The sequence below is a fragment of the Carcharhinus amblyrhynchos genome, chromosome 19, assembly GCF_965287045.1.
Source record: "Carcharhinus amblyrhynchos chromosome 19, sCarAmb.v2.hapA, whole genome shotgun sequence".
Lineage (NCBI taxonomy): Eukaryota > Metazoa > Chordata > Chondrichthyes > Carcharhiniformes > Carcharhinidae > Carcharhinus > Carcharhinus amblyrhynchos.
Window position 1 is genome coordinate 15,055,825 of NC_137342.1, and position 14,426 is coordinate 15,070,250.

At 39.2% G+C, this 14,426-nt stretch overlaps 1 protein-coding gene across 2 annotated transcripts in view; it reads right to left on the bottom strand.

Annotated features, from left to right (window-relative positions):
* kif21a (kinesin family member 21A) overlaps positions 1 to 14,426 on the bottom strand; it is a 153,813-nt gene that overhangs the window by 22,866 nt on the left and 116,521 nt on the right. For both annotated transcript variants that reach the window (XM_080207281.1, XM_080207282.1), the window contains 3 exons: positions 10,477 to 10,531; positions 9,797 to 10,029; positions 5,788 to 5,901 (listed from right to left, as the gene is read on the bottom strand). In XM_080207281.1, coding sequence (XP_080063407.1) covers positions 5,788 to 5,901; positions 9,797 to 10,029; positions 10,477 to 10,531 — 402 coding nt within the window. The remainder of the gene's footprint in view (positions 1 to 5,787; positions 5,902 to 9,796; positions 10,030 to 10,476; positions 10,532 to 14,426) is intronic.

Here is a 14,426-nt window from a genome sequence, read left to right on the forward strand (position 1 = left end):
TGACCACAAGACCACCCTATCCCCATAACCCATGCGTTTACCCTAGCTAGTACCCCTGATACAAAGGGGCAATTTAGCCTAGCCAATCAACCTAACCCACACATCTTCGGACTGCGGGAGGAAACCAGAGCAGTCAACGAAAACCCACACAAGGACAAGGTACAAACTCCACACAGACAGCTACTCAAGTCAAGAATCAAACCTGGGCGCTGTGAGGCAGCAGTGCGAATCACTGAGCCACCCTATTCTATATAAATGATAGCAGCATGACCACTCACTGTGCATCTATTGATTATGACTAACACAATCTTGTGAAATTTGCACTACCTCACAAGAATTTATGAATTTCCTAACATGGTTGGAATACTCGGTTGACATGAATGCCAACTAACATTCACAGTAACATTTTCATTGTTGCAGTAGGTATAAGGCAGCACAGGGGCAAGAGCAGCATGGTAGCATGGTGGTTAGCACTGCTGTCTCACGGCAACAGGGATCTGGGTTCAATTCCCAGCTTGGGTCACTGTCTATGTGGAGTTTGCACATTCTCCCCATGTCTATATGGTGCTCCAGTTTCCTTCCACAGTCTGGAAGACATGTTCGTTAGCTGCATTGACCCAAACAGGTGCTGGAATGTGGTGACTAGGGGAATTTCACTAACCTCATTACAGCATTAATGCAAGCCTTGACTAATAAAGAATAAACTGAACTAAACTAGGTAAGAATAACAGGACAAATAAGACAGATTAAATGTCTGCAGCAAATCTGAGTGAGGTACAATCTTGAATTGCAAACTTTGGCTGGATGGTAGTGGCAATCAGAATAAACTTTGCAACAATGAAATGATGACAGCACTGATTCTGCAAAAAAATTAAATGGCAAAACATTCCATGCGTGCCATATTTTTAAGAGTATAGAACATACAGCACAATACAGGCCTTTCGGCCCTCAATGTTGTGCCGAGCTACATCCAATCCCAAGATCAAGCTATCTCCTCCCTATAATTCTGGAGTGCTCCATGTGCCTATCCAATAGTCACTTGAAAGTTCCTAAAGTATCCAACTCCACTATCACAACAGGCAGTCTATTCCACACCACAACCACTCTGAGTCAAGAATCTACCTCAGACATCCCTCCTATACCTCCATGAACTTTATAGTTATGCTCCCTAGTAACAGCTACATCCACTCAAGGAAACAGTCTCTGCAGGTCCACTCTATCAATCCCTCTCATCATCTTATAAACCTCTATTAAGGCGCCTCTCATCCTCCTCCGCTCTAAAGATAAAAGCCCCAGCTTCCTCAATCTCTCCTCTTAAGACCGACCGTCCAAACCAGACATCATCCTGGTAAATCTCCTCTGCACTCTCTCCAATGCTTCCACATCCTTCTTATGAGGTGACCAGAACTGAACGCAATATTCCAAATGTCTGGTATAGTTGCAGCATAACCCCACGGCTCTTAATCTCAAACCCCCTGTTAATAAGCGCCAACACACTACAAGCCTTCTTCACAGCTTTATCCATTTGAGTGGCAACCTTCAGAGATCTGTGGATATGAACCCCAAGATCTCTGTTCCTCCACATTCCTTAGAACCCTGCTGTTGACCCTGTAATCTGCACTCAAGTTTGTCCTACCAAAATGAATCACCTCACACTCATCAGGGTTAAACTCCATCTGCCACTTTTTGGCCCAGCTCTGCATCCTATTTATGTCTCTTTGCAGCCTGCAAGAGCCCGCCGCCTCATCCACTACTCCGCCAATCTTGGTGTTGTCAGCAAATTTACTAACCCAGCCTTCAGCCCCCTCTTCCAAGTCATTGGTAAAAATCACAAATAGCAGAGGACCCAGCACTGATCTCTGTGGTATACCGTTGGTAACCAGCTTCCAGTCTGAAAATTTTCCTTCCATCACCACCCTCTGTCTTCTATGAGAGGGCCAACTTACCTTCTATCCCACACCTCCTTACCTTCTTCATGAGCCTACCATGGGGAATCTTATCAAACGCTTTATTAAAATCCATGTATACGACATCAACTGCTCTACCTTCATGTACACACCTACTTTGAATTCTTTGAGGAGGTAACTTTGAGAGGCAGGACTTACCTCTCACGAACTATGCTGACTATCCTGGATTAAACAAACTTTCCAAATGGTCATAAATCCTCTCTCTCAGGACCCTTTCCATTAACTTACCGACCACAGGAGTAAGGCTAACTGGCCTATAATTACCAGGGTCATTCCTATTTCCTTTCTTGAACAAAGGAACACCATTTGCCACTGTCCAGTCCTCTGGCACTATCCCTGTGGACAGTGAGGATCCAAAGATCAAAGCTAAAGGCTCTGCAATCTCATCCCTTGCCTCCCGAAGTATCCTAGGATGTATCCCATCTGGCCCAGGGGACTTATCCACCCTCAGGTTTTTCAAAATTGTTAATACATCTTCCCTCAGAACATCTACCTTCTCCATCCTAACAGCCTGTATCACACACTCCTCCTCAAAAACATGGCCCCTCTTCTTAGTCAACACTTAAGTATTCATTCAACGCACCTATCCCTTCTGATTCCATGCACAAGTTCCCACTACTAGCCTTGACTGGCCCTAACCTCGTCCTGGTCATTCTTTTATTCCTCACATAAGAGTAAAAAGCCTTGGGGTTTTCCTTGATCCGACCTGCCAAGGACTTCTCATGCCCTGTCCTAGCTCTCCTCAGCCCTTTCTTTAACTCATTCCTAACTACCTTGTAACCCTCAAGGACCCAACTGAACCTTGTTTTTCATCCTTACATACGCTTCTTTTTCCTTCTTACAAGGCATTCAACCTCCTTTCTGAACCATGGTTACCTCACTCGGTCATTTCCTCCCTGCCTGACAGGGACATACCTATCAGAGACACATAGTATTTGTTCCTTGAAAAAGCTCTACTTTTTGTTTGTGCCCATACCTGACAGTTTCTGTTCCCATCTTATGCCTAGGAAATTAAAAATCAATTAATTCTATCCACAGTGAATGAAATCTGTGCTTTCATAATGCCTTAGCAGTCTTAGGAACATATGACTTGGGAGCAGGAGCAGGCTATTCCATTGTTCAAGCCCAATCTGTCATTCATTAAGAAATGGCAGATCTGGTTGACATCTCAATTGCATTTCCCACTATGATCCTCATAATGCTCTAGTCGCTTGTCCATCAAAAATCTGTCGAACCATTTCTTGAATAAATATAATGACCCACCCTACACTGCTCTCTGAGGAAGAAAATTCCACAGACTAGCAACCTTCAAGAGAAAAATGTTCTCCTCATCTCAGTCTTAATGGGAGATCTCTCCCTTTTAATATTCCTTACTGTTGTCTCTCCCACAAATGGGAACATGCTCCCAGTTTCTGAAGTTTGGATGGTAATGTTTCAGTAAAATCGCCTCTCATTCTTTTAAACTTTAAGTGTATAGGCCCAACCTATTCAACCTTTCTTCACAGGATCACGATCAGCCCTTCACCCAGCAGCTGACACCTTCTCTTTGCTGTTTCTATTCCCATTATATATTTTTTTCAAATAAGGCGACCAAAATGCACACAGCATTCCAGATATGACCTCACCAATGTCCTGTACAGCTGTGGTAGAACTTTCCTACTTTTACATTCCATTCCTCTTGCAATAAATGCCAACATTCTATTTGTCTTCCTAATCACTTGTAGTCACTTGCACATCATCTTTTCTAAGACTAGGACAACCTGATCCTCAGACTTCTTCAATCTCCACATAAATAATGTACTGCTTTTGTATTCTTCCTGCCAAAGTGGACAAGCTCCCATTTTCCCTACATTCTCCTCCATTTTCTTCCCCAACCAACTATGTACCTCCTCTTGACGAGTTACTTTCTTAACTATCTTCATGTCATCAGCAAACTTAGCTACCATATAAAGCCCCATCATCCAAATCACTAAATGTAGATTGTAAGCCTTGATCCCTGTGGCACTCCACTAGTTACAGCTGGTCAATCCAAAAATGACCCATTTATCCCTACTCTCTGCTTTCTGTTAACCAATCCTCTATTCATGCTAAATACAAGCTCTTTTGGAGAGTTGATGCAGATTTGATGGGCTGAATGACTTCCTCCTGTTCACCGTTTGATTTTCATGTATTTTTGGGAAGTTTTTTTTTTAAGTCTTCTGCAGTGAACACAGGCAAAATAGCTGTTCAATGATTCTGCCATTCCCTTGCTGTCCATTACTCTCTCAGACTCTTTTCCTAGAGGACAAACAGCAGCTTTAGTTTTTTTTCCTACTTAAATATTTGTAGAAATTCCAAATATATGGTTTTATATTACTTGCTAGCTTTCAGACTCAACTTTCTCCTTTTTGTTTTGTCTTTGCTGATTCTTACAAGTTGACCAATTTTCTGGCCCACTTTGCAGATTTTTGCATTGTTTCTTTCAATTTGATATAATCCTCAACTTCTTTATTCAGCCTTCCCTAAGTCTTTTTCTTACTGGGATAAATCTTTGCTTGAGAGTTAATAAATGTCTCCTGAAAAGTCTGCCATGCATCTATACTATTCTACCTAGTTTCCCAGTTGACTTTAGCTAGCACTGCTTTCATATAAGAACATAAGAACATAAGAAATAGGAGCAGGAGTAGGCCATCTGGCCCTTCGAGCCTGCCCCGCCATTCAATAAGATCATGGCTGATCTGTCGTGGCTCAGTTCCACTTTCCCGCCCTCTCCCCATAACCCTTAATCCCCTCTCTTATCAAAAACCCATCAACCCGCTTCTTAAAAATATTTAGCGAGGCAGCCTCCACCACTTCAACGGGCAGAGAATTCCAGAGATTCACCACCCTTTGAGTGAAGAAGTTCCTCCTCAACTCCGTTCTGAACCGCCCCCCCTTTATCTTGAGGCTGTGCCCCCTAGTCCTACTGTCTTTTTTGAGCGGGAAGAGTCTTTCCACCTCTATCCTATCCATCCCATTCATCATCTTATACGTCTCAATGAGATCTCCCCTCATTCTTCTAAACTCTAACGAGTACAAGCCTAGTTTATTCAGCCTCTCCTCATAGCTCAACCCCCTCAACTCCGGTATCAGCCTAGTAAACCTCCTCTGCACTCCCTCCAGGGCCAAAATATCCTTGCGCAGGTGCGGCGCCCAAAACTGCACACAGTACTCCAGCTGCGGCCTCACCAATGCCCTATACAGCTGCAGCAAGACCTCCCTACTTTTATATTCAATCCCCCTCGCTATGAAGGCCAGCATCCCATTCGCCTTCCTGACCACCTGCTGCACTTGCAGGCTGGGTTTTTGCGACTCATGCACAAGGACCCCGAGGTCCCTCTGCACCGTCGCCTGCTGCAGTTTTTATCCTCATGGTTTTAACCTTTATTCAGGTTAAAACACAAGTCTTAGATTCACATTTTACCCTTTAAGTAGACATGTAATTCTCATATTATGATTGCTGCCCCTTAAGGCTCCTTTAGTTGAATGTGACTTTGCAGAGATGTAACACTAAGCTTCATGCGAATTCTTTGACATCTAAATCTCCCAATTCATTTACTTAGCTAAATATTTCATTACACTCCTTTCAGTAAAGCATGAACTAAATTAAACACTGCAGCAAGTTAAGAAAAACTTTTTAATCAACCATGTTTTCAAAATGGAAAAGAAATTACATTTTTGTGGTTGTAATATAATGAAATGGAAGAAAAGTAAATTATCAAATAATGGGCATACATTTATATGCTGATTAAAATACATATTGGCCACAGAAGCCATTGGTCCTGTATGAAATATTTCTTACTGTTTTTGTTCTTTAACTTTCATTTTCTCTCCTGCCAAGTTGCCTTTATCATATAACTTCCTTCTGGATAACGGTGAAGGTTCCGGTACTTTCTTTTCTGATGCTGGTCTGGATCTAAAATCAAGAGCATTTTTTTTTTTAAAAAAAGTATAATAAAACAAGTGAATGCAAAATCCAAGAGAAAAAATAAAATTATGGATAAAACCTAAATCATTTAAAGCTATTAATATACCGTAGCATGTTGTCCTGTTTCCAAAATGTTCCAGCCAATTACTTGCCAAATTAATGGCACATAAAGTTAACCAATATCCTCTGCTTTTACTTATCTCTTTACCTGCAATAGATTATTATTGCACTTCATCGAACTTTATTGTAGCAAGAGCAAAAACTTCTTTTTACCTGTAGTTTTGGTCCAAGTCAATAAGTGCATTCGGTGTTCCAGGATTAGTGACAATTGCTGCATATTTATTCTACAGTTCAGTTTCTCAGACACTAAAATATTGCACAGCTGCTCAATGCCCTTCACCACCATTCTCTGCTTCTTTAAATAGCATCTTGGGCTGATATCTACAAGCAGACTACCCAAAGCCATTGAGCTCCTCATCACAAAGCCAGTAATAAAAAGCTCCCATGTTTGGATAATTTTTTTTTTACAAGCAATACATGCACAATACAACCCAAGCCAAATGCAATTAGAGTCCAGTAAGAAAAGATCAAAACTTCACACACAGCAGCAAAAGCTTTACATTATTGCACACTGGATATATTGCTTGGAATACATTAAAGCAGGTTAGTATCACATTTATTTTAAAGTGAGCAGTTTTAAGTTTGGTCATTTTACTTTGAATGAAATTACATTACAGAGTCTTTAATCTGATAACATGTGCAAAAGTGTTTTTGGAAATGGGCAAGATTGAACCAACTAATCAGAAAAATTAAGATTTACGCTTCCACACCAAAATAATGCACTATTCGAACATTCCTTTCCAAAATTAACTAAGTATCATTAATGAAGCAATTTGTACTGCTCAAGCGAATAGCTTTGAAGTTTCTATTCTGTTGTACCAGGAAAAAAATAATTGAGTCATCTTGCCAAATTAAAATATGACCAATTTTGAAACATTGTACTAAATTCTAATTTTGTTTTTAATCTAAACAAATTTGAATTCTATAAAGATGGTGATTTTCAATTGTTCTCACAATTACTTCTCTTTGAAACTTCTCAATGTCAATAAAAATTAAAAATAAGTGAAACTTTTATGGAAAGGAAACACAATTATACAGTTTCATTTTCTATTTTTAGAAGTTACAATATAGATAAAGTAATTTTAATGCATTTATAAAGGTCGACATGACTAATTAAATATTGTTTGTCTTCCAAAAAAAACAAGAATCTTTCATGTATATCAGGTAAGCAGTCTCACAACACCAGGTTAAAGTCCAACAGGTTTATTCGGTAGTAAACACCACTAGCTTTCGGAGTTGCACACACAATTTACAGAATACTGATTAGAATGTGAGTCTTTACAGCTAGTCAAGTCTTAAAGATGCAAACAATGTGAGTGGAGATAACATTAAGCATAGGTTAAAGAGATGTGAATTGTCTCCAGACAAGAAAGTGAGATGTTGCAAGCCCAGGCAAATCATGGGGGTTACAAATAGTGTGACATAAACCCAAGATCCCAGTTGAGGCCGTCCTCATGTGTGCGGAACTTGGCTATCAGTTTCTGCTCAGTGACTCTGTGCTGTCATATGTTGTGGGGGCTTGCAACATCTCACTTACTGTCCTGTCTGGATCCAATACACATCTCTTTAACCTATGCTTAGTGCTATCTCCACTCACATTGTCTGCACATTTAAAACTTGATTAGTTGTAAAGACTCGCATTCTAATCAGTATTCTGTGAAGTGTGTGTGCCTTTACATGCTTTGTTTGTGATCAGAACTCCCATTCACCTGACAAAGGGGCAAACCCTGAAAATTAGTGGCATTTACTACCAAATAAACCTGTTGGACTTTAACCTGGTGTTGAGAGACTTCTTACTATGTTTACCCCAGTCCAACGCTGGCATCTCCACATCATATCAGGTAAGTCGCAGGGCACTGTCCTGTCAAAGACTTTTCCAAAAATAGCAATCTTAGAACTAGCTCTAAATTACACCAGAGATTGCATTATTTTTCCAACTTTGCTTTGACACTAGTAACAATGGTGAAGGTTAAAGCTAAACGAGATCCAAATATCTGATGATTTGAATAATGGAGCTACTCGCACTCATGAAGCACAAAATAAACACAAGGGACTTCCGTATGTGGATAATGATTTGTATTTAAAGAGCACCTTAACATTGATTGGCCTGAATGTAATATTAAGTCAGCAATAATTGGAGACCACAATGCTATATGAGATCAGACTTGATTAACATTAAGTCATGGCTGATGAGAAAAATATACAACCGAGTTTTATACATCCAAAACCAGCGCTATAGCATTGGCAGTTTAAAGATAGACATGCAGCTAAATATGCTTCAGTGGAAATTACTGATGAAATGCTTGCAGCTAAGAGTCTGGTACCTAAATTTGATGAAGCAGCTGGACTTGGTTTAATTTTACTCCACAGCAGATTAGCAAATATCCTTATTCAACTAGTTCTGAACTAAATGAGCAACACCATCTGTCTTCAACCAGGAAAACCTGAGACAAGCACAAGGTTTTAGGAAAAATGTCCAATGAAACCATTTCCATTTGGATAGAGCAATTCTAATCTAGCAAACAAATGTTAACAAATACCAAAGAACTGAACTTCAGCAACTGATTTTAAAGGAAAAGGAATTAATGGCAACACAAAACAAAAATAGGTCAAGAGCATGCATTATAGAAAAATAAACTCCAGGCCCCACTTAATATCACTGCTTAACAATGGATCAACTTTGAAGTCTTTCTAATGACAACTGATGACATTGGATGCAGCCTCACTTTAAAGGGCAGTCTCAATTCTTATCCAATTGTAGGTGGTGAATGAACAGGAGCAGCCTTAAAAAGAACAACTTCATACAGGTAAGAGTAGACCAACAACAGGAACTGTTCAGACGTGAGAAGATGAGACAGTATTGAGCTACCCTACTTGTAAAGGTGGCACAGGTAAAGCTGAAGATCCTTGAATGACTGGGGAATTCAAATTAAAATAAGACTAACAGGAGCATGTGACAAATTGACAACTAATAATATGAGGTATGATTAACAGATTACAGAAAATGCAGAGGGAAAAGCAAAGATTAGAAAGTATACAAGGACAGACTGGCAAATCAATAGTAAAGGATCCAACATAAAAAAAGAAAATGAGGAAGAACACATGAAAGAAATCTTCTGCAGGATCAAGGGGTACATTAAAATATTCAAAAAGTACTTCTTCTGGCTTCTCATTGAAATATGTGAAAGACAAGAAATGGTGAGACAATTGGAGTTGTTAAATAACAATTATAGATAAGAAAATACCGCACTGAGTAATTTAATGAACTTAAATGCAATTTATCTAGCTTGCCATTTTTCAGGTACCCAAATAGCAAATATTTTCAGTTTCTAGCAACAACATTCATCACTTTGGTTAGCTTTATATAATGGGATAAGCACAATGAAAAAGGATAGTATCTCCCTTATTCATTCTGTTCCATTTATTTTGCAATTCCAGCATTAGTCATATTCTTAATCTGCCTATCTATACTGTGCTATACTTAAAGTTCAGCTACTAAATTAGAAGTATTAAGTCCTGTATGCCTGGGGCTTTTTGAATAAGGCAAACTTTTTAAATTGCAATTTCTTTATAATTTAAACTTGTGTAAATCAATTTTCTGTTTGTAAAACAATTCTTGAAGTTGCATTCGTAACACTTATTTTATGCTTAGCATGTTAATTTGATGCCAGAATTAAATATTAAAGACAGAAAATGCCATCATAAACCAAGGCAGTGTCATGCAACAAGCAGAGGTAATTAGTGCGTGGCAGACAGAACTTACATGCTACTGCCAAGCCTAAGAGGCAAGCCAGATGGTGATGGGATTATCTCCTTTTCTCTAGTTGAAGCAGCATCAGCCTGAAAAGAAGTTCCAGTGTCCATTTCAATTTCTTGCACCTCTGCAACAGGCATTAATGGCACAGGCATAGCAAGATCTCCTGCAACAATATCTGAGGCAGAATCACTACTGTCTGCATAAAGCAATTCCATTTGTGTAGCTGTCCTCCTTCGTGCCTGTACAATAATGTGCAGAAACATTTAAGATTGTAATACATCATCAGTGGTTAATTTTCAGCAGAACACATTTAAAGTTAATGATTTAAACTGATATTTTAAATGGCTACAGTAAACAATTAGGATGACAGAAGCATGTGGCAGTTTTCATCCAACTTGGCAGCATTGATTTAATTCAGCCATCTCCGTTTTTTTGGCCTGGCAATTACATTCTTATTTCAATATCAAGGAGCAATTTGTGAAGCAACTATCAACTTGAAAGCAATAATTAATCATTTTATAACTGTACATGAACAAAGCATTAAACCACACTGCAGATATTTATCTGACAAATTAATTTGGAACAAACATTCAAAAGGTTCCTCTGATCCAATTCCTTCTTTCTAAAATTTCATATCAGATACCAATGCAACTGTCCAACCAAGTTAGAAAATAAAACTCAAATACCTTATCCTTTGGTTTGGTGTCACCTGTTAATCTCATAAGGTCAGATGTCATTGAACTGTAGAAATAAAGGTAAAAACACTAAGAACCCAAATAAACTTCCTGTTCTGGGAGATACAATTTCATCAATTGTTGCAATTTTTCCTGATTTATATAGTAAAAAGCAAAATATTGCTGATGCTGGCAATCTGAAATCAAAACAAAATGTTGGAAAAATGCAGGTTTGGTAGAATAGGACAATGGGTGGGATTCTCCAGCTGCTCACACCAACAAGTTTCTCTCATCTGCTGCAGTGAACGGAGTACCAAATTCTCTGTCCTCTCTGGCAGCTATGGTGGGGCATGAATGGCCAGAGAATTCCAGCCAATCTTGTGTCCAATGTTGTGTTATATTATCAAATACCTCCACTTCCTCTTTCATTGGTCCTTCGCCACACATTTTTAAGGCCAGATGAAGTACTTCAATATTTCTGCAGATATCTTAATAGGATATAACGTCGTCACAATGTGCCAATTAAAACTCATTTTAATATATTTCCTCTAACTAGAAGTCAAAGATACAACTTTAAAAATTCTTGCCTTTATTTAGAATTACATTAATCTTTTCAAGACTCTACCAAAAGTTTGGATGAAACACCTAAAATTGAATGTGCAACATCACTAATCCTGAATAATTTAACATCCCTCAGATCATAATTTTAGATGAAGTCTGCAGTAAAAATATGTCAAATGCAACATTCAATAACTCTGAATTTATCTGGAGAAATGCACTATATTAGTAGCGGAGCTGCAGATATATGGAAGGAGATCCATATTTTAACATTTTTAGCTTTTACAAAAAAAGTGTTTCCAGCACCCCACTGTAGCTGTTTTTTAAAGTAATAATGCACTATGAATAACCTATCGTCTTTTTATTCTTTGAATGTATCTTGGCTTCCAAATAAAAGTGAATAGCTCACCCAAAAATTTAAGAATTCCCCTTGATTCAGGTACGATACATAGATCACTTGTAGGTGTGCACTTCTACTTTTAAGGGTTATGGGGAGAGGGCGGGAATGTGGAACTGAGCCACGACAGATCAGCCATGATCTTACTGAATGGCGGGGCAGGCTCGAAGGGCTAGATGGCCTGCTCCTGCTCCTATTTCTTATGTTCTTATGTACTTGTACAAGTATTTCAAGGCAACAGAGTTGTTTTGAAAAGTTGATGTAGATAAACAACTGATGCAAAGATGATTGAATAACTTAATACACACTGGACCACACCACAAAGAACTAAGGGCCAAGTAAAATAGAAGCTCTACAGTTAAGAATGTTTCTTAATTAGAACAATTTATTTCAGGAAATCATAGGCTCAAACAGCTCGCACATATGTGCAAACAAGATTCAAATTCTAGGTAAAGATTAATGTTCAATCTTCCTAGCACACTTAGCAGACTGGATGGCCAGAAATTTACTGCCTCAGATTCTCCGTTGGTCTCAGGTGGGGCCTTATGAGCTGCGCCTGAGCGAGGTCATAAAATCCCAGCCAATTTCTTACTAAAATAGGTAGCAGGCTGAGATAGCTCCCATCTCAACACTTCACAAACTATATATTGTGAAGGTGTGAACACTGCATATTGCAAATAAGTGAGTGCAATTGGTTGCTTGTGTTACCCAAGGATCACTGAATGAATGCTGAGTGGAAATATTTCAATTCTTTAGTACAAACTTTGCACATCAAAGAAGAAAACAGAAGGAACAAGTCTTCATAAGCTGGGGCAAACATTAGAAAAATTAAATCTTTAGGATGCCAGGCATGGCTCAATCAGCCACTACAAGTCTTGTCAGTGTGTTTGCTGTTAAATTCAGCATATCTAAAAGGTAGCATTGGTTTTGCAGGATAACTGCTGCCTTCTCTATTCAGATCTTGTAAAAAAGCTTGTGGTTGTGAGGTAAATAATCAGCAAAAGGAAGCATATATTTATGTTAGTTTCATAATTGCAGAATATCTGCATTTCATCTTGTCAACAAGCTGACCATGATAGAGGAAACTGAATCCCAAAACACAAGTTAAAAATCCTGGAATTGTGACTGATTTGTTTGCCACTGCCTCACTGCTCCCAATCCTTCTCCAGTACATTCTTACTCACCACAATGCTCCCTCACTTTTTAAAAGATTTGGAGTAGGGTTGCAAGCAGAGGTGAGTGGGCTGAGCAATTGGCAGGGCAGCATTCAACAAGTCCACAACAATGACATCAGTGGCACCACGCAGGTGCCAGGAATGGAATGTTGCTTATTTCCTAGTCTAGTGCATAATAGTGCTACCAGCACTGACATCCTGTGTCAACAAGGCAACAAGACATCACGTAAGGGAATGCAGAGAAATGGGGCTAGGAAATGCATAAACAAATATTGAGGTGGCAGCACAGATTGTGGTTAATAAGCTGCGACCTCACCTTTTTAGGTAGAAGCACATCTAAAAATGCAAGTAAGCCATGGTGAGCCTAAAACACTAGTTTGGCCTCAACTGAAGTAGTGTATCCAATTCTGGGTACACTCTTTAGTAAGGACATGAAGGAATCGAACAGGATGCAGAAAGGAATTAAAGAAATAGTTCTGAGGGTGAGAGATTTTAATTACAAGAATAAATTGGCAAAGCTGAGGCTGAGGCTATCCCCATAGAGATAAGGCAGCTGATATAGATTTGATAAGGGTGTTCAAAATCATGAGGTGTGGTCAGAGTGATTAAGGAGAAACTGCTCCCATTTGCGGAAAGATCAAGAACCAGAGGTCAATGAGTTAAGGTGAATGGCCAAAGGAGATGAGGGCTGGAATTCTCCAACCTCATCTGCGGCTGGGATTATTCGGTCCTGCTGCTGAGTGCCAAATTTTCAATTCCTGCTGACAGCAGGGTGTATGAGACCAAAGAACTCTGCTCCAAGACTTTTTAATGCAGCAAATGGTTAGGATCTGGAATGCACTGAGTGCGTGGTGGAGGCAGATTCAACTGTAGCTTTTAAAAGGGATTTGTTAATTGAAGAGAAGAAATATGATGCAGGGCTACGGGGGAAAAGCAGGGGAATGGGACCAACTGAGCTGTTCTTGCAAAGAAATACCATGGATATGATGGGATTAATGACGTACTTCAGCATTGTAGCCATTCTATGATTGCGTAATTCAAGTCAGAGTATAGTCCCTATTCCTGAGTCTTGAACAAATATTTAAGGTTGCAAATACAGAGCAGGACTGAAGATGTTGTTGCACTGTTGAGGCCCAGCAATATCTTCCTTCACAGACGCATAATCCCATGGCACCATTCCAAAAGCTTTCCTCATTTTGCAGCCAAGACTGATACTCCAATCAACAACATGAAAATGGATTATCTGGTCAATTATCTCATTGCTGTTTGTGGGACCTTTCTGTACCTACACTGGCACCTGTGCTTTTCCACATCACAAGCGGCCATACTGTAAAAGTGTTTAATTATCCAAAAGGGCTATCCACTGTACTGACATTATGAAAAGTGGCGTATATGTTCTTTCTGCCTGAGAAAGAATCATGTAAATCCAGCACGGAACACAATTTTATAAGGAAGCAAATGAAATGAACGTAAACCACCAGGTTGAAGAAAGACGTTTGCAAGACACAGATATCAGATATAGAATCTTTCCCGTTATAATAAAAGATCATGAGACAACAGACGTAGCAATAGCAATGGGATACCGTCTGGACAGCTAATCAATCACAACCAAAGATAAAACAGAATTGAATGCACTGCAGGTTGAGTTATGGGAACTAAACTTACAGGTATTGATCGCAGTTAAAAATGGTTTGAAAAAGCACAAGGGAAGCTGGAAGTCTTAACAATTCCACGCTAACAATATGTCTGCTAAAAGGGAAATAAAAGTTGCCCTATCCAGTGGCGCCCACATCCTGTAAAAAATTTAATTTAAAAAAATCATACATTTGCCA